The 27,166-nt window shown below is 33.4% G+C and overlaps 1 protein-coding gene across 1 annotated transcript; it reads right to left on the bottom strand.

Moving 5' to 3' along the window:
* Window positions 1-523: 523 nt before the first annotated feature.
* On the bottom strand, window positions 524-26,749 carry acsl3a (acyl-CoA synthetase long chain family member 3a). The gene is made up of 15 exons (XM_052615843.1): window positions 26,573-26,749; window positions 21,360-21,721; window positions 18,280-18,457; window positions 16,099-16,208; window positions 15,179-15,317; window positions 13,262-13,412; window positions 12,189-12,312; window positions 11,150-11,221; window positions 9,630-9,769; window positions 8,849-9,021; window positions 7,498-7,572; window positions 6,203-6,394; window positions 5,797-5,911; window positions 4,543-4,700; window positions 524-3,276 (listed from the first exon to the last, which is right to left on the bottom strand). The coding sequence occupies exons 2-15, from the start codon at window positions 21,714-21,716 to the stop codon at window positions 3,119-3,121; spliced, it is 2,142 nt and encodes a 713-aa protein (XP_052471803.1). The 5' UTR covers window positions 21,717-21,721; window positions 26,573-26,749; the 3' UTR covers window positions 524-3,118.
* Between the last annotated feature and the right edge of the window lie 417 nt (window positions 26,750-27,166).

The raw sequence follows: 27,166 nt of genomic DNA, 5'->3' as shown, positions 1-27,166 counted from the left end.
TATATATATATGGCAAACATTATTAATCCAATGCATAGTTTGATTAATGCCATTCTGTGCATTTGAATAAGCAAGGTTATGTTATGTATACTTTACAACCACATTGACGTAGTTTTCAAGGGTCTCCTGGTCTCGTTTACGTCAGCAATGAAAGTAGGTTAGAATCAATGCCAACCTCATCTGTGATGCATGATGGGTAGGTGTGGCATAGCTGCAGAAAACTGGAGACAGGATGTACAAACCAATGCCAAACCACACCTGTCAATTAGGGTCGAGTAACAGAACTGACGCAAAGCGCATAAAAATCTGATCAAATCAGCAGCTCTGGGGCAGTTCCCTGTCTGAGACCACACGGCAGACAAAACAGCATTATGAAGTGGATCGGAGGAAACCATCAGCATTACAACATTTAATTCCTTCAGTTACATGGAATTTTTGCAATCACTATAGGGACTTTTGTGCGCTGCAGCTCTGTTATGGAAGTATTTCTATAAAAGGGAATAGCAGACCTTCAGACATATGCTCTGGTCAAGATCAGACACTTCAACTTTATTCATTATTATTTACACAATGGAGCTAAAGTTAGTCATTGCTCAGTGAAGGATTGAGGTCATGCTTTAAAACTTTTTAACCTGAAGTTCATTTTGAATGTTTTAGAGTGACACTAACAAACTGATATCACAAAACATCACACAATTATTTAAATCCATTGCTAAAACTTACTGATGTTTTCACTGCTGTTTGCAAAACAAAATAATGTTCTTAAGTAAACATGGCTTTTGTTTGTTTAAGGGATTTCACAAAAGACCAGTAGAATGAAAAGTTGAAATAAAATTGATTACCAGTTAAAACAATATGCACCTGTAAACATGATTTGTTTGAAACATTGACAATAAATTGGCAACATCCACTGTAATAACAACTCACTCTGTTCACTTAATAGTGATCTTTAATAATTAAGTTTATTCATAAGACATATACTGGATTGGATGTGTGCTTTACAGTAGAAATTACCCACAAACCAAACTTTAAAGCGTTTAAGAGTTTTGCACAGGAAAGTCCTTTATTCCATTATCTCAACTTCACAGGATCAATTTGAAGGCAAATGGCAAAATAAATGAATAGCTTATGGCCTGATATTGCAATGTCTGATTTCATTTTAGTTCAAAACAGGCTATTGTCAGGGGCACCAAACAGCGTAGGACCAAAAGGACAAAGTAATAATGTTGAGAAGAGAGAGAGCGTGAGAGAAATAAACAATGAGAACAGAGTTTATAGCAGCCGCTTCCACAGGGATCACAGCGAGGACATTTAACAAGCAGAGAGAGGATAAAGAAAAGAGCCGGGGAGCCTTTTATCAGCTGTGAATAATAAAACCATTATTATAAGTCTAATTTAACAATATTTTTGCTTCATGCACAGTTAGGTCTGAAGAATAGTTTTGGAGCCAATCAGCGGAGCCGTAAAGGTCACGTGACTGTTTCAATTCAGACTTAAGTAAAACATTTTCGAAAGTGAGATTTATACATTAATACAATTAGATTTATACAATTTATGTATTTGGTATTTATGTATAATGGAAAAAAAGGTTGAACATATAATACAATGACTTTTTTGCAATTTATATATTCAGTTTATTTCAGAATACACGGCTGATTTTGAACGGGCATCAATGGAGAAACTAAATTTCGCCCACTTTGACCAAAATCATTGTCAGATTAGTTAAGCTAAGCTTACCAGCCAAACTTTGATCTTAAACAAGCTCCAAAATGCCAGACAGAAATTTAACAACTCAATTTGCATCAAGTCTGGTCTGTTATTTCGGAATGAAACGGTTCAACTCTCTCTCAACTTAAGCACAAGTCAGAGCGTCTTTAGACGAATAGTGCAAAATCTCAGAGAAATGAGTCAATTCAGTTCAAAATGTTTAAAGGACCTGGCTGAATGGTATGTATTAATTATTCTAGATCTATTACCCTGTCCAGCAGGATATAAAGTCACCCAATTGGAACATTCAAGTTCTAGAACATCAATCAGAATTTCATACTATTCAATGAGCACGTTCTTATATTAAATAAAGCTAATTATTGCAACAGTAGTCCAAGATACAGTAATAAGTAAATATATTTGATTTTGCTTGATTTTTTTTTTTCATTGGTCTCCTGACCGTATTAAAAGACGGTAATGGAAAAATAGAAAAAAAGCTTCCAATTTGGACAGAAACTTGCTGATGTAAACTGGTGTTGGAAGAGTTTCATTAAGATATCTACAAGTCGTATTTGTTTGAAACTGAAGGTTTGATTGACTGTGAAACTGGCTTCTGTGATTTGGTTTGTCCAGCAACATTTTGGAGATCCAAAGCATCATGGGAAGTATTTCAAGCCATGACAAAACTTTTTTGGGGAATAACATGGATAAAATGTCCTGAGAAATCGCATATTAAGTATATATACACATGCATTAATTTTCGTAAATTGGTTAAAAATCCAATCTAGCGTTTTCTCCTGGTCTATTGCGAACATAATTGAAGTTTTAGTCTTGATGACATATCCTAAAGCTTTTTTTTAGCAAATATTTTGTACACATTCTCCTCCACGGACCAGTTCATTAAACGCGATGCGAAAATAAACACACGTGTATGACGTAAAAACACTTCTCTGCATCTTTTTTTTTCTTTTCTATTGGACAGATTTTTTCAGGATTCAATCTGATTGAAATGTAATTCAGATTCAATCAAGGTGGTTCAATCAAGCAGTTATTATCGGATTATTTGGGTGCATGTAACTCTATCTATTTACAGCACAGAACCTGTTTGCTTGTCGGTTATTTTACTTCTGATTTGCTGACATGGCAGGTTTTTGGGGAGCATGCATGAATTTGGAAGGGATGGAGGGGTCTCTAATTTAGCAGTTATGTTTAGCAGAAGTTAGCATCACTTTTGGTGCATTTATGTATTGCTGGTTGTGAGTGCTGGTCATCACACTGTACGAAATAATTTGAAACCATTATTTTCACTTCTGTAACGCCCCATTGGAAATCTCCATCCTGATTTGAAGTTTCTACGGTGAGATAAGTTACTTTCTCTTTCCTGGAATGAGTAGTTTGGTTCTGTTTGTCTCTATTTGGCACCGTACATCCTCTCAATGTCGTTCTGGTAGTGAGTTTTGAGCTCCTTGCGTTTGAGTTTAAAAGCGTCTGTAACCAGGCCGGTCTCTGGGGTCCAGGGCTCAACGCTCAGCCGGATCTTCCGTGGGATCTCGAATCTTTCTAACTGGGCTGTTAAATACACAGGAACAGGAAATGAATCAGCTAAACTAAAGAGTGGTAAAACAGGAAGCACAATAAATGTGCATGATCTAAAGTAACATTTCAAGCTTAAATGATTGCTAATATTGTAGCCAATATTATTTTATTGGTGCATTTAATAGAGAAACTTCTAGAGAAAAGTTTTATGAATGCAAATTAAAACATTTTAGGTAAAGACAATTTAAGAAATTAAATTTAGAGACCATGGTATGTCAGTATGTTCTCTAAATGTATGTCTACGGAGCAGAAAATGAGATGTAACTTCAAAGTTGAAATATACAAAAACCAACAGGTCTTCATTACTTTTAAATTGATTTGACAAAAAATTTAATAAAAATGAATAATAAACTTGAATTACTGAGAAACTCATCAAAATTAAGTGAGTTTATTAAAAAGGACAAATATCTGCCAATAGGCTCGGAGAATTCAACTTAATTCCAAAGGAAAACGATATTTGTGACCTGTGCTGGCAAAATGAGTCACATTTTAAAATAAATAGTTAATTCTCCATTAAAATATCTTCAAAATGATGTATGATTTGTTGGAATCTGATAAAAAAATGACAATTTGCAAAATCAGTTTTGAGAGAAATTGAGTTAAAGTTTTCTGAATGTTCCAAAACAAAATCACCTGCAATGTTGCATTTCTTAATAATAATTACTATATAAATAGTCACAGTATAGCAATTTTTTTATCTTTATTATTACAATCAAGAAAAACAAACTAAAAATGGTAGAACAAATATAAGAAAAGAAATAGTGCAGTATCATTTTCATTTGACATCTAAACAAAAGCATTCAAGTAAGAACAACAAATAATCAAATGTTAAAATCCATTAAGTGTGTTCATTACAAATAAACTGATAAAAGCAGTTCAATCAAGAGCAGTGAGTGATCTTTTATTGTAAGATTATCATCAATGAGGCGATCACATTTGTTATTGTTTTAAACAAACTCACTTCATTTTATTCGGTCTCCCCAAAAATGACTTTATATCTTCATTTTGCATATTAAGTAAAGTAAATGTATCTTAGATATTTGTATTGGAAGACAAGAGTAAAATTCTGAGGAAGATTGAATGCCATGATTTTATAAAGGTAGGACTTTCTGCTCTACTTTAAGACCCTTTTAAGGCCTTAATTTGTGAAAGGGTGAATTAAGATGTGTTAAGACCCTGCAGATACAGCACAAAGTGTATGAGTAGTATGAAAGTATGCTAACCCAAACTGTGTTTCACCTGTAAGTGCTGTTTCTGTGATGACTTTAAGCACCTCCTCCTCGATGACAGGGTTGTTACAAAGCTCCTCCCACAAACCCCTGACACACTTCCTGTCAGCCAGCGCCAGCAGCTGCTTCTGATTGGGCACCACAAAGCCAATCACGTAAGACTCTTCACTGGAAAACAGGAAGAGGAGGGACTTAGATTCAGCAGAGTTGACTATAAATGTGTTGTGTTAGGGGTGGGGGATGTAACCATAATTTTATGCCATGACATGAGTATTTTATTTTACGGTAACAATATAAATCATGACATACTTATTGTTATTTGATTTAATCTTTGTTATTAAAAAATAAGAAAAAATGAAAATAAATACAATATAAGAAAGATAAATGAAATGAACAGTGCTTTAAGTTTTTAGGTTCAGGTCTATTTAAAAGCAGCATTAATACATAAATTGAATAATCAAATGTAAAAAATATAACACTACAGCATTTCTGCAGAATTAATTAAATATACATTGATCCTTATTAAATCTACTAAAATAATTAAGTTAAGAGCAGTGAATGATTTTCTTTTTTTCTGTTTGAAATAAATGTATTATGTATATTTGATTTATTTTGTATATTTAAAAATATTTAAAAATGTTTATATTTAAAATGTTTTTTATTATTTATTTGTTAGATTTATTATAAATTAATTTAAAATATTGTAATTAAACATTTTTATTACACATTAAATTATAACCAAATGTTTTTTTTTTTATAAAGATATAAAGTTTGGAGTGTTTCAAATAGTTTTTTAAATTACATATTTAAAAAATTATGAATATTTAAGATTAAATTATTGTATGAAAATTCTATTTATAGGGTAAGACTTTAGAATAATGGTCCATTAGTTAATGTTAGTTAACATGAACCAAGCAAGAACAATCCTTCTACAACATTGATTAATCTTAGTTAATTTTAACATTTACTAATGCATTAATTAGTTACATTAGTTAATGCACTGTCAATTAGCATGAACTGACAATAACTGTATTTTCATTAACATTAACAAATATGAATAAATACAGTAATACATGTATTGTTCATTGTTTGTTCATTTTAATCAATGCATTAACTAACATTATGACCCTCATGCTTTCTTTAGATATCACCAGAGTGAATGAAGGTAACATTACAGCCATTGTGTGTGAACTATAGAAGGGATTTTAATAACCTCGTAAATCAGTGTTCATTGTTGAGGGTGTTTTTGTTTTTGTGACGGCACCTGTTGGCATAGGCACAGATGTTGTCCACAAGTGCGCAGTTTTTCAAGACGGCCTCCACTTTTCCCAGAGACACGTATTCTCCCGCTTGCAGCTTCACCAGGTCTTTCTTGCGGTCTAACATGCAAACACACACACACACACACACATGCAAATATCAACCATAATTCATCAGATGTGTCTGAGAGTTTGTGCAACAGGAAGTTTTTCTTTCTCTCCCTTTTGGAGTGTATCCTGCTTTCTTTGAGTTCTTATCGCTGCCCTTGTGTGGGTAAAGTTGACCGTGAGACGTGTCATTTACTGGAAATACAGGACTGAAGTGTTTTATCATAAAGGAGAGGGGACTTCCATTCCCTCGCTCCTGCCAAAAACTCCTGTCTTTACAATGTTCTGGTTAATCTTGCTCACCGATGATCTTCAGACAGCCGTCTCCGTGAAACTCTCCGATGTCTCCGGTGCAGAACCACCGCTGGCCTTTCTTATCCACGAAGAAGTCCTCACTGTTCTTCTCTTTCTTCTTGTAGTAACCCATTGTTACGTTGGGCCCACCGACCAGAATCTCTCCTCGTGGACAGGGCCGGTCTGTGCTGCGATATCCACCTGGATACACACAGAATGCATTATGACACACACGAAAAATAAAAGAAAGGGGAAATGGGCTGGACTTCATAAAGCACAACAGTAGGGTTCCAGTCCTACCGTGAGCTCAGAGCTTATTAAGCAACAAGTCGTGTATAAAACGTCAAAACTTTGACATAACGACATCTGATTTGATCCACATTGCAGCTTCTGGCCAAGAACTGCTTAATGAGACAGCAAGAGATTTAGATGTAATGGGACCGCTCACAGTTTTGGAGCTGTTTCCATGAACAGTTGAGGTTGAAACATGAAAATGAGTATAAGCTGCACTCTTGTGAAGAAGAAGTGTGTTTATTTGAATTAAATGTGCACTTGTAGTGTACAGTACTTGAAATCTTAAAAGAATATTTGATAAAAACCCTACTTGCAAATAGTAATAATGAAGTAAAAGGCCACTTAAGCGTACTTAAACAGAGACACTTTCATAAATACATCAGCATTCAAAATGCAATCGAATAGACTTTTAAAAGTGCACCTTTATATTAATGTCAAATTTAAAGTTTTATTTTTAAAGTACATATTAAATCTTTGTTTTAATGATCTGTAGTTGTTGTGCTCACTGTATATACTGTATATAAATATATATATATAAATAAATAAATATATAAATATATATTATTATAAAACACTTTTTTAACATTTTATTATATTATTATTACATGTTCTTATTTATTATAGTATATTATATATTATATATATAATATATATATATTATATATTATATATTATTTCTGTAATAACTTTTAAAAAGTATGCTAAAGTGTACTTTATCACAAGGGCAGTTCTGCGAACAGTAATTTAATGTGTTTTTAAATAAAGATGTTCAGTTACGGTGTATCATGCACAGAATAGAGCTGATCTGTCTAGAAATAGCCGCTCGAAGTGTCTTCCTTACAAGGTCGCAAACGTCCTTTTATACTTTTTTCCACTTCCTTCTGCTTTGTTCTGCTGATCTTTTTCTCTGCGTAGACATATCGCCTGATGAATAGGTAAACATCCATGACAGTGTTATTATAAGAGCAGATATATGTGTGTGTGTGTGTGTGTGTGTGTATCACACTCACCTTCTATCCAGTCCTTCAGCTGAACCTCACAGCAAACCAGCGGTGCACCAACTCGTCCTGTACTGTAATCCCACACTACACACACACACAGACAACACCATCTATTAGCTATAAGAGCACAGTTGTGTCATTATTTCCACTGCAGAAAAAGATTTGTTTCTTCATTAAAAAAATCACCATCTGTGTGAACTCTTGAGAACACAAATCTCAATCATTTTACAAGGCAGCTGTCTTCCACAAATCTTCATTTCAATGTTTTTTGAGGATCAGGACACAGAGTTGGTGACCTAGTTTCATTTGTTAATATCATTTTCTCACTGGCAATGCAACTCAATGATAATTCAATAATAAAACACAATTACAGTTATTGTGAATATTTACAATTTGTTTACATATTAAAATCATGTCATGCTAGTCATGTTTATTAGCAAAAACCAAGTTAGTTTATGAGTCCATGCTCCTCCTGGTGTAATTGTAAAATATAGTTTTGCTTGCTTACATTGTAAAACGCGAGCTTTATTTTAGCAATAGTGTAAGGGAGACAATTTTTCATGTGTATGTGTTGTGTGCCTTTAACATCAGTTATATTTAAAAACTGTCCATATAAAACAGAAACACAAGTTTAGCAACAAACTTTTATGAAGCAAAACAAATTACTTTCCCATTGTTTTATATAAGATACCTATATCAAATAATTTCCATTCGAATACACAACTCTTCAAAAATGAGGCAGCAGTCAGTTTTTAATGCTTTATAAAGAAGCCTCATCTGATCGGCAAGGGTGCATTTATTTGATTAAAATACATTGAAAAAAGGGAAATATTATTAGAATTTAAAATAACTCTTTTCTATGTGAATATATTGTAAAATGTAATTTATTCCTGTAATGCAAAGCTGAATTTTCAGCATTACTCCAGTCACATGATCCTTCAGAAATCATTCTGATGTGCCGATTTTCCCCTCCAGATACATGTCTCATTATTTTAAATGTTGAAAACAGTTGTGCTGCTTCATATGTTGTGAAATAAATAAATAAATAAATAAATAAATAAATAAATAAATAAATAAAATAAATAAATATATATATATATATATATATATATATATATATATATATATATATATATATATATATATATATATATATATATATATATATATATATATATATATATATATATATTCGATGAATAGAAAATTCAAAAGAAACCTTCTTTAACACTTTCGATTAATTGAATACATCCTTGCTGAATAGAAGCATTCGTTTCTTCTCTTACTTTCGGACGCTAGTATAGATTATGAAGATGTGTACAGTAGTGTTAGAAATGCTGGATGAAGGTGTGAATCTCACGCTGGCTGATGGTCCCAGCGCCGCAGGTCTCCGTGAGGCCGTAGCCTTGACCTACAGGACAGCAGAAGCAGATGTTCATGAAGCGCTGGGTCGCAGCAGACAGAGGTGCACCGCCTGACAGTAACACCCGCAAACGGCCACCTAACAACGCCCGAACCTTCCTGAAGACCAGCCTGGAGAGAGAAGGAATAAAGAGGTGAGTGTGAGAACCGGAGGAGTTACTAAAACTGGCAATGCAACTCAATGATAATTCAACAATAACCCAATGCCCTGTTAGTGGAATGTCTGGTTCTTTCTTTGGAGTTGCATTGAGAAGTCTAATTGATTTAGGCAGATTGTTCTTTGGATATTTCACTGAACCAGTTCAAAAATTTGTCTCTGTGTTCTCCAAGAATGGTGAAATAAATATTTGACTAAATACTCAGAATCAGTGCTCTGCATTAAACCCATCCAAAGTGCACACACACACACACAGCAGTGAACACACACGCAGAGCAGTGTGTGTTTTTGACACAACTCTGTATAATGACAGGGGTATGACACAGGTATTACAAGGAGAGGGTGACTTATGAGGACATAACCCATGTGCCCATTTTTCTAAACACTTATAAATCATACAGAATGAGTTTTTTTTGAGAAAGTAAAAATGCACAAAGTTTCCTGTGAGGGTTAGGGTTAGGGGTAGGGTTGGTGAAGGGCCATAGAATATACAGTTTGTACAGAATAAAAACCATTACACCTATGAGATGAACCCATGTGTGTGTGAGTGTGTGTGATGTACCTGTCACACAGTGGGGTGCTGTATCCCATCGCAAGCTGCTCCATCTTATAGTTGTAGGCCAACAGAAACAGAGTCCTCTGAAAAACACTCATTTCCTCCACTTTTAGCATCACATTCTTATAGATGCGATCCATTATCTCCTACACACAGAGAGAAAATATCTGCATGTAAAATCCACAGACGTGATGCAATTTTACACAGTGAAATCTAACTGGGATTTTTTATTTTTATTTTTTTTTTTACATGAAATTTAGTTTCCAGACATGAATTTATTTAAAAAAAAAGTAAAAATGCATTTCATATATATGTACATGCGTACATAATTAATGACTTGAATAAACGTTTTATATGACAACAGTGTTTACATTTCTGAATTAACTTCCCTTTTTACCAGACATCATTTATATATATATATATATATATATATATATATATATATATATATATATATATATATATATGCACACACATATCTATGTATGTAGTATGTATATATATATATATATAATACAGGACGATTATATTCACAAATGAATACATTATAAAATAGTTTTTTTTTGACACCAAAATTAAATCTATTAAATGCACTTATTACATTTGTCCAATTTCTTTTAAATTATCTAATACATCTATATAAATAAACACACACACACACACACACACACACACACACACACACACACACACATATATATATATATATATATATATATATATATATATATATATATATATATATATATATATATATATAATTAATAATACATTTTAACTTTTTTCCACCAAATCAAAGTCATTGAGGTATTATAAACATGCATAAGGAAAACATTAGACAGGAAATGACATCACAAAAAAGACCCCTTGACTTCACCTGGGCACAGAAGCAATTACCTTTTCTCATAGAGAGAGAAAATGTACCACAAAAAATTATCTGAAAAACCTTGAAGCACCATGAATATTGTAATAATTCAGTACATAAAGCACAACTGCATTACCATCTGGTTTCACCACAGGATTGTTTTGCAAGGAAGTGGACGCTGATTTGAATTAAGTTACTGCTGACATTTTTCCACTTCACATTTCATCACATCTCATGTGACACGGGAGGGTGGAGAACAGCTTTCTGGGTATTTTTCATAAGCTGTCTTATGAATCAGATGTTCTCCCACTGCTCTCAGCCGCTGTGTTTATGGAAGTTTGCTGTTCTGTCGTTATCCATCCACTGGGACCCTCGAGTGCAACCACACAATGTGTGTGTGTGTGTGTGTGTGTGTGTGCGTGCATTTACAGTGTCCTCCAGCAAAGAAAATCGAGAAATAAAACATTATTAATTGTGCATCTACAGCGTGTGAGTCACTACTGTCAGAAAGATATCCACACGGGCTTTCTCACGTTCTGTTTACAGCTGTAAATCATTCTCAACAATCACATTCGGTGACATTCAACCTCAAACCCCAGAGAGAGAGAGAGAGAGAGAGAGAGAGAGAGAGAGAGAGAGAGAGAGAGAGATGTAGTCTTACTGGTACTGCTGCCATTAAAGTGGGCCGCAGGACGCTAGTGTCTCCTTTGCTTCCCTTCTTTATCTTGGTGGACTATAAAGTAAAAACGATTAATAGAAACATTATCATTTGTCTTGACAAAGTTGCAAAGAAAGAGAAACGCCTACGGCACTGCACATTATTTCCATTACGTACTGCTGTTGTTTCAGCATTTTTCTCTGATATTATTTGACATTAAATGCTTGATAGTGACATCAATATGTTAACTGTGTTGTAAATACTTACTGTGACATCATACACTAAAAACATTGGTGTAGAAACTTCACTCAGAAAATTGCTAGTACATTTCACAAATTATTACAAAGAAACACCAAGTAACACTTTGAATTAAACATCATCACAAAGAAATATGTCTCTTTAAAAAGCTGAAATTACTTTAATATTTTATATATATATATATATATATATAGAGAGAGAGAGAGAGAGAGAGAGAGAGAGAGAGAGAGAGAGCTTATATTAATTTTCCCATATTATTTTAATTGTTTTAGTAGTAGTGTTTTATGAGAAAATGTAAGTGGTTTAGTGGCATAATATATATTTTTTTATTTAAAAAATTCAATATTTTATATATATAAATATATATATAATTTTTTAAAAATATATATCAATTTATACTTTGTATATGTGTAAATAAATAATTTAATTAAATAATAAATATATAAATAATTTGCCTGTATTATTGCTTGATTGTGACATCACTTGTGCTGATTAGGTTTTTATTACAGAGCAGTGACATCATACAATAAAAAATTGGTGTAGAAATAATTTTCATTCAGAATTTACAAATACATTTCACAAATAATCACAAAGAAACAGCAAGCAACACTGGATTAAACATGACATTTTGAAGTAGAAAGACTTGAAATAGTATTTTCATGTAAAACATACTCCAATAATCAGTTTTATTTCAACTTCACAAAATCTTTTAATTCAGTGAAGGCCAGTGTTTTGATCTCCAGGATGCACACAGTAAATATGAACAGAACTGTGTGTGTTGTACCTGGTCTGCGAGTGTTTGTGGTGAAGAGTAGCCGATTCTGCAGCCGTGAGCCAAACACACCATCTCAGCGCTCAACTCCAACACGTGAGCCAGAGGAAGGTAGCCAATGTATGTGTCATCCTCGCTGTGAAAACACATTCATCATCTATCAGGGTTTAAGGGAAAATAAACATTATACTATCCTATTCTGTTAATTATCAGACCTGATTCATGCATCTTGTATAAAACATACAAGTGGAACAGAAAATATACATATTTATAAAATAGTGTTGTTGTTTTTATTTATTTATTTAGTATTTACTTGATCATTTTGAATACAAAAAGTTAAAAAGTTATAAAAACTTTTTATTTATTAAAGAATCCTGAAAAATAAATACATTACAGTTTTCCCCCCCAAAAAAGAAAAAAGACAGTTTTCAAGATTTGAGCAGAAATGAGCAGCAAATGAGAAAATTAAAATGATTTCTGAAGATCATGTGACACTGAAGACTGGAGTAATGTTGCTGGAAATTCAGCTTTGCATCGCAGGAATAAATTAAAATGTAATATTTATTCATATAGAAAACAGCTGTTTTAATTTGTAATAATATTTCACTATATTTTTGTTTTTATTGTATTTTTGATCAAATAAATGCAGCTTTGGTGAGCAGAGGAGACTTTAATTAGAAAATATTGTAAGAAAAGATTCAAATATCTTACTGGAAACTTAATTTACAGAAATATCATATTTACATCCAAATGGTTAATAATCTATACAGACAAATGTATTTTTCCCTAACAATAGGAAAGTCGTTTTTGTTTTAGTTGCATTTTCGCTGTATCTTCTTGCTGAGTTCACAAGATTTGTAAAAACAGCATGCATATGTCATGTAGAAGATACACATGACATATATAACATACAGTTCGTGGCACAGAAATCCCCACAGACTCATAATTGTCACTGTTTTTTCTCACTCTGTTTACTTCATCGAAACCATGACTGGTTTTCTTGGAAGCACTGATAAACATATGATATCCACAAACACATTAGTGAATGCGACAGATGGCAGGATGTGTGTGGACGTGTTTCATACCCGAGGTTGGGAATCCTCTCGGCCATGCCGGTGATTCCAGCTATAATATTACTGTGAGAGATCATGACTCCTTTGGGCACGCCGGTGGAGCCGCTGGTGTACATGATCACAGCCACATCAGACGCACTCGGAGGACGTCTCTGCCTCGACACTGTGGACACAAGTAGACCCAAGTTACTACAAATCACATTCTGTTAAATATTTCACTCTATTAACCACTAGCTATGCGATATCACTGTGCTTTGATCTCCTGAGTGCTTCTTTGTGACATCATCGAGCAGTGCTCTGATTGGTTGTGAAATCACAGACGAGAGTGTTCTATTGTGACATCACAGTTTACTTTCAAAAACATAGCAAAATTAAAAATACATGGACGAAGGCAAATTTTTTATTTCAGTGTTTTATTCGGAATGACTTTTCCTATCATTTGCAATTCATTTTTAAACCTCAAAATCCATTTAATAGAGAGTTCAAGCCAAGAAACAATTACTAGAAAAATACGCTGGAAAAGAAACATTTTCCAATATTAATCTGACTTAAAAAAATAAATACAAATTTTAAGCAATGCCAGCTTCTATGGATTTTTTATGATGAAAATCATAGCTGAGTATATATATATATAAACACATACACATATAGTTTTGTTTATATTATTTAAAGTTTTATTCATATTTTTAGATTTAAGACAGAAACTAAAGATATTTAAGAAATATTAATGATCCAATAAAACACATTTGACAGACAATAAGCTCTGAGCTGTTTTCTTAAAGGAATAGTTCATTCAAAAATGAAATATTACAAGAGATGTTTTCTGTAAAATTAACACATATTCAATGAAAACTGAAAAACATTAATGAGACGTTTATGGTGCTTTTGTTATTTTCTTCATTATACAAAAAGAGCAGCATGAACGTCAGGGATTAATCTCATTTGGGTTTTATCAATATGTATAATTAGTTTTTATTATTGTATTACAATTTTAGTTCTAGTCATGTTGTGGTGCTTTATTTATTAAAACAAAAATAGTTAAGATTTATTAACATTAAAAATATTTTTCATGTTTTATTCATGTTTTATTTTTATGTTTTAACCAAAGTACTTCAACTATTTTTTTATTTTAGTCTGTTGCATTTCTAATGTTCATTTTTTTATTAAAGTTTTTTAAATTAATTTAATTTAATGAAAACATAAATAGTTTTTTTTACTCTTATTTAAATGTTTGTTTATTTCTGTTTTATTTCAATTAACGAAAACAACATTTTAGTTCACAATAGCACCGCTGGTTTAGAACAAGAGTAAATGAACACCCACTGGAGATGAGGGGAGTTAATTTAGAGTTGTTTGAAGTGCATTGATAAAGACTATAAAAGTAAAAACATTGTCTTATGTGTGAATGAATGAAGAAGATAAGAACAGGAAGTGGGCGCCAGATGTCAGTAGCAGAACAGGACGTTTTAGCTTTAAAATCTAGAGTGTGCCATTAAAACAGTTCCAAGATTTCAGCACCGTTAATGAGGAACATGGGAACTCGAGTGTGTACATTTGTGCATTTTGAGGCCCGATGTGATTTAGCATAAGCACACTGACACAGAACAGAGTGAATGTCTCATGTCGAGCTGAAGGAGGAAGATCAGCTCCATGTCATGTGAAGTCTATAGCAGTGTGAGAAAAGATGACCCAACACACACACACACACACACACACACACTATCCAGTGTGTAAACCACTACTACTACCAGCTGTTGAGGGTCAGTCCTGCTTCACAGAGAATTATAATGGAGGAAGTAAACGACGGAGTGAAAGAGTCAGGGACGCCCTCGACCCTGTCCTTAATTTGACACAGATGGAGGATTTCTCATTCACATGACCTGAAGCAACCTCAAACACACACACACACACACATACACACACAAGTACCATTCTCAGGATGGGCCCCCAGCCTCTTTACAGCCGACATGCTGTGGACACTGATGCCTCGTGGGTATTCAGAGCCGCTCTTGAGTTTATCGTCCACAACAATGATGTGCTGCAATCTGGGCACCTCTAGAAAAATATTCTGTCAAAATACGAGCACAAAAACATTAATGCATGTATTTAAAGGGATAGTTCACCCATAGGTAACCAAAACAGTAGATGGTCCATACTTCCATATTATGTTCCAATGTGGACCCTTTTTTTTTTTCAAAATATCTTCTTTTGTGTTCAACAGAAGAAATAAGCTTTTACAGGATTGAAACAACTTGTGGGTGAGTAAATGATAGGATTTTCATTTTTGGGTGAACTATCCCTTTAACTGATGCATTTCAAAGCAAAATATAATATTCAGTATGAGGGGTTGGATTGGGTTGGATTATGGAAAATAGACTTTGATATTATTATTTTTTTTTCATGCCCATTAGATTCAAAGGGTCAAGGTTACACCATTTCTCCTTTGCGCGCAACATATACAGTAAATTATATATAAGATTTGTTAAGGTTTTTGAAAGAACTGTCTTATACTAGAATGATTTCTGAAGGATCATGTGACACTGAAGAAAAAAAAAATTCAGCTTTTCATCATAAAAATAAATTACACTTTAAAATACATTGGTATATAAAACAGTTATTTTGAATTGTAATAATATTTCACAATATTTTAGTTTTTATTGTATTTTTGATTAAATAAATGCAGCCTCTGTAAGCAGAAGAGACTTCTCTTATTGCAAACGTAACACTTTCAAACTGGTGCATATTTTTTAATAAAATCAGATGTTAGATAGATCGTTTGTAGTCATATTAAATATTTGATGTACTACATGGAACACTTTGTATAGTCTGTTTTTTGAGTGTTTGATCACCTTGAGTTTGGTTTCCAGAAGTTCTTTGCTGGTGATGATGTGAGACACTTCAGCTTCATTGAGTCCATGAGCAATAGCAGGACCACCCAGAGTAGAGTAAAGAGTGACCACTGTAAAACACACATACATCTGTACAGGTCTTATCAGGAGTAACAGCACACATGACATGGCTGTGAGAAGTTCAGGAAGAGGGCAAACGAGCACAAGCCAGAACACACACACACACACACACAGCTGCCCAGAGAACACAGGGGGGTCGGTGAGCCAGATTCTGTGACATCATCAGTCTGCATCACTGCCTGAGGGCGTGACACTTAAGCCATGAGACACAAACAGAGAGGAGATCGCCACGGAAACATCAACACACTCACACACACACACACATGAAGATAAGCTTAAATATTTATGTGATAGAGCACACGCACACACACATCTGACATAAACAATAACATACCCAAGTGACAAAATGCATGTTTGCAACACATAACACATGAACAGCCATTCTCTCTAACACACACACACACACACACACACACACACACACACACACACACACACACACACACACACACACACACACACTTAGGTCTGATGACAGCAAGTACGTGAGCATCTGATGTTGACAAAAACACAAGGGTGCAGAAGTCAGCCAAAGAGCCACAGACATCTGTGTGTGTGTGTGTGTGTGTGTGTGAGTGTGTGTGTCAATGTATTTATGTGACAGACATGAGGGGGTCAATCTCATGAAAATATGTCTAAAAAAAAGGCAATATCATTTTCATAAAAAATTTCAGCAAAGTTCATCAAATATTATTATATTTAATATTACAATCTAGACTTACAATACAAAATTAGTATTATAAATATATATATTTTATAATATAAAATTCACTATATATAGGTTTAAAAATGATCCTACTTGTACTAATATATATGTACAACGATGATACTTTTTATGGCTATATATAGTGAATCATAAAAATACATATAAAATACAATAGTATATATTGTATAAATATATATATATATATATATATATATATATATATATATATATATATATATATATATATATATATATATATATACATATATATATATATATATATATATATATATTATCAGTTAAGCACATTTTTCCTTCATATTGTCCTTACAATAATACTTTCAGATACATATAGCAGATATATGCATTTATGATTTACTGTCTCATTCAGGAAAATGGACCAAACATTTTTACACTAATACAGATCTTGTGCATAGACAGACTTGTATTTTCTTAATGCAAATATTCAAATATTCTGGCATTATATGTAACCTGTGCATGGTCTTTTGAGATTCACCCGTGTGTGTGTGTGTGTGTGTGTGTGTTTAGGGAGGCCGCTGAGCTGATAAAAACCACATCAATATCACAAACTTTAGAGGAGGATCAGTGAAAAAAGACAGAGAGGAGAGGGAGGAGGTGGAGGGGGGTACGCTTATATAACAGAAGTGCAATGAGGACAACACACACACACACACACACACACACACACACACACAAAGCTCTGTATTAGCCCCCTGTGTGTCATAAACACTCAAATATTGAGCAAATATTTGCTGCAGTTTTGCATAAGCATGAGGGTGAGAGATTTCCCCTGTGCATGTGTCTGTTCAATAACAACATACTGTGCAGATCTTCTCTCTTCAATGTTGCATGTGAATCTATGATGTTAATGTTAGGGTGTTATTTTGGTGATTGCTAAGGTGTCTGGAATGTTTAAGCAGTTGCAAGGATGTCCTAAGAGGTTTTTAAACGGATAATCCACCTAAAAATAAAAAGGTTGCACTGATTTATAACGGAGAACTGGATTGCTCATGACGTCATAAAAGTGAAGCCAACAGATTTGGCATTGCCATACATTCTGTTGAATTAATAGGAAAGCCTATGATTTTAATGAGAAAACATCCCAGAGGAGATGCTCAACATATGTATTACAGATGATAAAGCGCTCATTCTGAAATCTGAATTATTTTACTGATCTCCTTACCTTGATCTTGGTAATTACACTGCTGAGGGTCAGAGGGCTCTTAGAATTCAACAAAAATATTTTAATTTGTGTTCTGAAGATTTTTGGGTGAACTAACCCTTTAACTGACCCTCATGCTGTGTGTGTGTGTGTGTGTGTGTGTGTGACTCACATGGGAAGTTGTACATGAAACAGGCCTGAGCCGCTATGATCCACTCCGCTCTTGTCTCGCAGAAGATGCCAATGTTTTTCAGAGGTTTCTGTCCTAAAGCAGCCAAACCGCTGCCGAAAGCTCTCACTTCTTTATACACCTGATCATACGACATCCAGCGATACTCTCCCAAAATCACCTAGAGAGACACAAAGGGTTTGAGATGCTTTATTTTCTGTTCAGCTGCTCTACGGGGAAAAGAGACCATCACTCACCTTTTCTGTTCAGTCCTTTCTATCAACTTTGCTCCCCATCATTGGAGCAATTGAATTTTATAGTTCAACAGCGCCTCCTACTGGATCATTATATAGTTACACCTCATTGAGAAGTTATAATTATATTCTACATTTTTTACAAATAATAAATTATATAAAAAAAAAATCGGCTTTTTTTTTCTCTTCTCTAACTTATAATATATATATTTTTTTATTGGAATACATAATTATGAAATTGATACAATTATACTGACCTTTACAATTAAAGATAAAGTGATAAGTATTGGATAGTTTAAAATCTTTCAGAATAGCAACAAAAACTCTTTTTTTTTTTATCTTTTTGATATGAAAAAGATAAAGATACTTAACTTTTACAAAAACAAATTATTATTATTAATATTATTATTGCTATTAACACTACTATTTTAAACAAAATGTTCTCTTCTCTATATAAAAGAAAATATTTTTACAATTTATCATTATATTTTTATATCACACACACACACACACACACTAATGCTTTATTATATATCGTATTGGATAGTTCAAACTCTTCAGAATAGCAACAAATAATCTTTCGATACGATATGAAAAATATGAATTTACTATGTAGGGGCAATTTTACCTTTACAAATGCAATGGATTATTATTAGTAGTACAGAGGATAGTATTATAACTTTTAACACTATTATTCGTAATATTTATTGTTTTCATTTCCTGTATTGTACTGCTGTTACTGACTTTTTGAGCACATGATAAATAAACTTGAAAATTAACCCCCCCCCCCCCCCACACACACAGTGCTTTTCAATCCTGTATCAAAATTTATAGACCTTTATATATCAATGTCTGTTCCTCATTTAGAAAATTTACAAGGACGTTGTCACTCTTGCATGCAAGGAATATCCAATAACTTACATATAATAATCTTAAAGGTTCAGACTGCGACTGTTATATTCAAAAAGTTGTAAAAGGTTGCCTTTAGGATACAAATGCATTGATTGTGCAGAGTATCTTATTTGTGTTTTAGATGTTTCTGTGGAGTATTCAAACACATTAGAACCAGAACAAGGTAAGAATAAAGCATTAAACGATGCTAGCAGAAAATCAACCCAGCAGTTGTTTGTGGTATATAATCAAGCTCTTCTCACGTTACACAACAGAAGCACATGTTTGGCAGCTTTAGTTGAATAACAGCAGAATATTATTACTATATGAGCTGCTCCAGCGCCGGACAATAGGATTACCATCATTCACATGCTGCAGGTCAGTTTGTCACAGAGCGGACGACTTAAAGGGTCGTGACATGGAAAACAAGATTTTCTCTAACCTTTTGAAAACTGAGTTTGATGTATTATGTAGACAGATTTTCACACAATGCAAAAAAACAAAAACAAAAAAACCTCCATTACTAGTCCACTCAGAACACTTATTATTTCAAGTAATTAAAATCACATTTATGACATTAGCTAATTTACTTTAGGCCCAATTTTTATATATATATATGTCGATCATGATTTACCCAACATTTGAATATATCTTTATTGTAATTTTTACAATATTTGAATATATCTTTATTGTATTTTTTACAATATTAGAATATATATTTATTGTAATTTTTACAATATTTGAATATATCTTTATTGTATTTTTTACAATATTTTAGTATATATTTATTGTAATTTTTACAATATTTGAATATATCTTTATTGTATTTTTTTCCAATATTTGAATATATATTTATTGTACTTTTTACAATATTTGAATATTTCTTTATTGTATTTTTCCAATACTTGAATATATATTTATTGTAATTTTTACAATATTTGAATATATATTTATTGTAATATTTTACAATATTTGAATATATATTTATTGCAAATTTTCCAATATTTGATTATATGTTTATTTTAACTAGTTCAGTATTTAAATATACACCACCAGTCAAAACTTTTGAATAATTACGATTTTTTTTTTGTTTTTGCAAAAAGTTTATTGGGCTCACCAATGTTGCATTTATTTGCATTTTTCAGCAAGGATACATTAAATTGATCAAAATTGACATTAAAATAATTTATAGTGTTACAATAGATTTAAATCAATTTCAGATAAATGCTGTTCAGTTTAGTTTCTATTCATCAAACAATGCTGAAAAGAGCGTCAAAATTATCACAAAAAATATTAAGCAGCAAAAATATTGGTAATAATAAGATCCACTATTAATAACTGAGGTAAATAGTAATTGATAATAAATGATCAGCATATAAGAATGATTTCTGAAGAATCATGTGACAATGAAGACTGGAGTAATGATGCTGAAAGTTTAGCATGACATCACAGGAATAAATTACATTTGAAAATAAATTCAAATAGAAAACTGTTATTTTAAATCGTAAAAATATTACACAATATTACAGTTTTTACTGTATTTTTGATCAAATAAATGCAGCATTGATGAACAGAATACTACATTAAAACATTAAAAGAAATATTATTCTAAAATTTTGTTAAGTAGCGTTTATTATAATTCAAAATTATTAAATTATTAAATAATAATTTGTGGCCAAAACTAGCATATACTAGGCAATGCACACTTAATTTAGTGTCTAATAGTTTCGAAATGATTTTAGAAAGGCATCTTTGCATCTTAATTGATTCGGTTTTCAGCAAGTGACTAAACTCTGACTTTGCTGCAAGAAAGCTTTAACTAACAGTATAAGTGGACATCAGAGGAACAGACACTACAGAAGTGTTGCTCTTCAACACATCCGAGAGAGTTTTGAAGAGCAGAAGTGTGAGATCTTTGGACTTACAGACAATACGCACCTTCTTGAAGACTCTTCCATCCTCTTGAGTTTCGTCTTCCTCACTCAGCAGTTCTCTGGTTCCCAGGCAGTCGAGGTGAGGATTGCGGCACACGGACGACTCAAACACCCGATCGAGTGTGTTTACCCCCGGCTGGAGGCATGTGGCCAGCGCTCTCAGCGCTCCCATGTCCCTGTAGGGTCCTGAAGGGTGTCCACTGATGGATTGGGCCTTCACCCTCCGCGTGCACTCGGAGAGCGACTGAGAGTCGGACGATCTCAGCATCAGATACGGCAGGTAAGAGATGAGAGAGTAGAGCCAAACCACCAGCCTGAATATGACAACCACTACTGGACTCACATCCTGCGTCAGCCTCATACTGACTGAACCAAACAGAAAGAAACATACGAAGAGAAAGGGGAAATAAAGCAAGTGTTGTGATGTCAGATGGGTCAGCCTGTTTTCTAAAAAAGAAATGCAATGCAGTCAATCTTCCCTGTCATTACACACATGCTAAGACTGAACAGCATCAGAACATTCCAGTAAAGATCAGTACAAGGAAATTTCTGAGCCCTTTCCACTTTAACAAAGATGCATGGAGGAGAGACAGCTTAGAAAGCGGTACAAATAGAGGTGTGTAACGTCTGATTCGCAGCCCAGATTTCAGCACAAATCCAAAAGTGGGTGAAAGGTGACATCAAACTAAGCATGTGCATGGGTTTCTGTCAGTTTGGGTCAGGGTTATTAATGTGCATTTAAAATTAAAACAAAAAAAAAAGTAATTACTTGAAATAAAATAACAATTGACTGCAATAAAATATCAAATTATTTTATTTCATCTAGTTGCCAGCGCAACATTTCTCCTTTTTTCGTTAAGTTGTAGTACAAAAAAAAAACAAAAACAACTACAGACATATTTAAATCAACAACAATAATAATAAGTGACAAATACACAACAGAATTAATAAAGCCTTAACTACAATAAAAATGAAATATATATAAAATATTAACAAAATATTCACAGGGTGATTAAATGATGAAAGAATTTTTATTTTTTGGTTAACTATCACTTTAACTGAAATAAAGCTGAAATAAAATATAAAAATTAGAGGGAAATTAAACGAAATGAAAACTGTGAAATGCTGACCTGCAACTAACTGAAATAAGTTTAGGTTAAAACACAAGTTGAAGTGTTTACTATCGTCCTCTTGCATTAATAATACACTATTTTCCTTTTTACTGTAAACCTGCTTCGACACAATCTGTATTGTATAAAACGCTATATAAATAAAGGAAAATGAGACTTAATTTGGTGGCTAAATTACCAAATTAACTAAATTACTAATTTTGTGACTAAATTACTAATTGAAATAAAACAAAAATATAAAAAATAACAAAAATAATTGTAATTTATAATGTTTAGAAATATTAAAATACCAATAAAAATAAGAAAAGCCACGTAATACCAATTTTATTATTATTATTATTATTTTTTATTTTTTTACAAAAAAGTATACAATTAATATTAAATCAACACTGTTCAACTAATCCTTCAAAATATGAATGTGTATGAAATGAAGAGTTTGTGTTGTGGTGTGTTCGTGTCATATGTTAGAGCTGTCCTTGGTCCTGAAGACACTATTCATGCTAATGATAAGACTGACATGTTTGATTGACAGGTGGATCATCTACTCAGGGTTGAAAAGCATAATCTGACATTGCTTCATCAGTCTAATAAAACAAGGTATCAATACAATGCATTATTGGGACATCACAAGCAACCCTCTTCACACACAAGCACTATCATATAAGATTATATTATATAAATATATAAATGTTTCCCTCAACTTCTCACTGTTTTTAGATACTATACTAGTGTGACATAACAATACACTTTCTACAAAGTCATAAAAAGATACAATTTAAGATCATATATGTTGAATCTTATTAGGTGACTGTTGATGGTGAAAGGCAGTAAACTCAAACCAATGAGAGTATTACACATCAGATAAAATATTCAGAAATCATTTCAAAGATATCATGCATACATTCACGCAAACAATGCTTACTGAATAAGATCTACAGAAGCTATTCCTGCAGATGTCATTTATTATTCACTCTCATCAGTGTCTGTCTTTTCAAGCCACAAATATCCCTGTCATTAATTCTCAAGGAACTCATGAATAACTCAATGAGAGACGACAGATGCATGACGACCTAAGATCTTACACCACCGTCTAAAGTTTTGATCGCTTACTCAGAATGTAAATGATTTTTTAAAATATATTTTTCAGTGATAAAATTCTTCTGAGAGCTTCTGATTGCCGTAAGTCTGCTATACAATAGTCACTATGATTTGTCTAAGAAACAGACAATAATTCAAGCTGTTAATCACTAATTTGCACTTGCAATCAATTAAAAATGTTGTGCTTTATGCCAGGCCATACTTGACGTTAGTAACATTATATGCCATTACTTCTTCAGCTAACTGTTTTTTTTTGTTGTTGTTGTTATTGTTTTTGGCACTTGTCAATCCACTTTCCTTGTTTAGAAAGAAAAAGCTTCTTACCACTTAGACATACTTTTGTTTTTCACTGAAAAATAGAAAATATGGGGTCGGCATGAAATAAAGGAGAGTAAATGATAACAAAATCTTTATTCCTTGATGTCCTGGACAGGTTTTCAGCCTTTTCATACATCTCCCCACCCATCTTTTTTTTTTTTTTTGAGCATTGAGAGTCACAGCTGTCTTATCAGTGCAAATAAAGCTAGAGTGATTCAACCTCACGTCTGAACCAACGGGGAAAGATAATGCAGCATATAAGAGCATTGCACAACAACATAAGCTGAACGCCGTGGGTCTGAAACAACGTGTTCGGTATTTATGATGATAAATCTGAAATCGCTGCCATTCATTAGTGGGGAATGTGGAGAGAGGCGAGATTTACTTCCTCTTTCCAATGAAAGAATCTTTGTTTGACAACACCAACACTCATACAGAATAGAAGATGGGGTTGAGTGAGAGAAACAGAGAGAGAGAGAAGAAGAGAAAGAGGGAACGTTGCCATTGTGTCATGCTCTGTAAGTAACACTGAGCATGTGTTTGCTTTACTGTGCGTCTTTGTGAACGACATAAGCATCTGCAGCCATCTTCTGTGTCTTTTCAGCAGTCAGTGTCTGACAGTAAAAAAAAAACGGCATTACATCACTTTCTCAGCAATGGGTCCTCTGCAGTGAATGGGTGCCGTCAGAATGAGAGTCCAAACAGCTGATAAAAACATCACAATAATCCACACCACTCCAGTCCATCAGTTAATGTCTAATAAAAAGTTGCATGATTCTAAGAAAGAAATTTTTTACTTGCTTCCGGCTAAAATACGGCTAAATATAATAATATTGCTTTCTCCAGTGAAAAAGTAATCTGGACTGAATCAGGAGAGAAATATGCACAGATAAAGCATAGCTTACCAATAAAAAACTGTTATAAATAGCAAATATGTAACAAATATGTGGGTGGAGTTTGATGTGAGAGCATAATTGGCGATTGGAGGAGCCGTTATTATGGATTATTGACCCATATTTTGGCCATAATTGACGGATTATAGTTGAAATGCCTAAATCATTGGATTTGTTTCTTACAAACCTGCAGCTTTTTGCTTCACAAGACGTTAGTTGATGGACTGGGGTGGTGTGGATTACATGTGGATTATAGAGTAAACTATTCCTTTAAGTGCATAAAATTAAGTTTCATTATGCAAAATATTTCCCCTTATGATTTTGGAGTCAAATTTGACCCGTTTTCATGTAATTCATGCATGTATGCCATTACACAAACGCCATCATCACTTGAGCGATTAAGAACTGACGGACTGTTGTTAAAGCAACAATTCATTCCTTAAAACATTAGAGCTGGAAGTGGCAGCAAACCATTGCGTAGGCTGGGAGGACGTTCATGAGAGAGACAACGAGAGGAGAAACTTAGCATTGGACCAAACACCATTTAATGCATTCAAACACAGAAAACTCAAATATGCAAGCTCAACTGCTAAGAATGCAGAAAAGCTCAAGGAAGCCAATGAATTTAATAATGCAAAGGCAGAATAATGCTGCGGTGTTTACAGACACGAAATATCTCCATCTCATGACCTCTTCTCTCCCACCCAGAATCCAACAGGACACATCCTGCACAAAAGCGTCTCTGTGTGCCATTCCTAATCATAATTTGATTCCTTATTACAGAAGTATCCCAGACTCCCTCTCTTACTAAGGAATGGGAGGTAAACATCCTCTCCTAAGAGTCTTTTAAAGCTATTTATGTTTTAATGCCATACAGTATCTGCAACAGTGGCTATATCCGTGGCAATATAATTTAAATGCAATAATATAACATTTTCTTAAGAAACAATCATTATACAAAATCATATGTATAAAACCTGATCATATCTATTTTCAAAACAGTAATGACTTCTTTTATTTACTGGATTATCCTTATATAGTTTGTTGTATATGCATTCATTCCATTTGCCATTTATTATTAATGTATACAGATTCAATATAGGTTTTACATCAGATACCGGGATATTACATTCTGTTATTTCCAACAGAAGAGCTTCCTTGGTCACTTTATCTGCTTTTTCATTGCTGACAACAAAAAATAATGTTGAAGTCTTGTTTCTTCTAAAATATCTACTTTTTCTAGCAGTCTCTTAAAGATATCCATATGTCCTCTTTTTAAGGACCTTAGAGTTCAAAGATTTTAGTAAAAAACAGTTCTGTTATATGAAAAATAAAAAATAATTTTAGGTGTTAGGACATTGAACTTGAAGCCTTGATCGGAATTGAATACTGTACTTCATTAATTTTTAATTAATTAATAATTAATTAATTTTAAATTCCTTTCAAACATTACAGAAAATGCTAAAGTTAGATTATGTAACGATTACGATGGCGAAATTAAATAGCGTTTTCTCGAGAAGTAACCAAAGCAACTGTGATTTTTTTTGTCAGGACGATACGTAAACAAAACGTAGGCTTTATGATTATTTATCATTATAGGTTTACACACAATAAATATATCACGTCTTAAATAAATATAAACGTCTAATTAACAGTTCGCTAACTGTCTGTGCTAGAATGTTGTGAGAAGACCCTCAACTGCTCCAAAATTACTGACAGATTTTTATTTATTTATTAACAGACTCCGTTTAAATTAATCAAAAAAATTGCAAACTAACCTTAATTCGTTTCCGGCGACAGAAACTGGAACTTTTACGCGCAGCGCACCTGTGAGCTCAAGCTGACTGAACACACACGGCGCGCGCCTCCAGAGCGCTCTGTCGCGCGCGCTCGTGGGTGTGGAGCACGAGATGTGATTGGACTTTCCGCGGTGGCGCGTGGCGGGGTCCGATGCGTGATGTCACGGTACCCGTGGCTCGAGGAGGTCACTCCCGGTCGGTTTTTAGTGGCGCGCTTTGTGCACGCTTGTGATGCCATTGTGCCATCACACACACACACACACACACACACACACACACATTTTTTTTTTTTAAATGTATAAAACTGTGAGTTTTTCTTGTTATAAAAGCTGGCCATAAGATTTAAAGTTGTGTGTTTTAGTTGTGCATGAAACGTTTGCTCCCTCTTAATGTTGCCAGTTGGTTTCTATGTGGGGTTAAGGTCTGAAAGTACAAAAACACGATCAAGTGTGCTAACTCTGCAATCTTACCTCTTAATTTGAGAATAAGGTGACGGATTAGAGACAAATTCAATTAGAGACCTTTGTTCCAAAAGGAGATTACATTACAAAAAATGTACCCAAATCACACACA

Source organism: Carassius gibelio, chromosome A15 (assembly GCF_023724105.1).
Source record: "Carassius gibelio isolate Cgi1373 ecotype wild population from Czech Republic chromosome A15, carGib1.2-hapl.c, whole genome shotgun sequence".
NCBI classification, from domain to species: Eukaryota; Metazoa; Chordata; class Actinopteri; order Cypriniformes; family Cyprinidae; genus Carassius; species Carassius gibelio.
The sequence above is the reverse complement of the archived record's forward strand: the minus strand, read 5'-3'. Positions and strand labels throughout refer to the sequence as shown.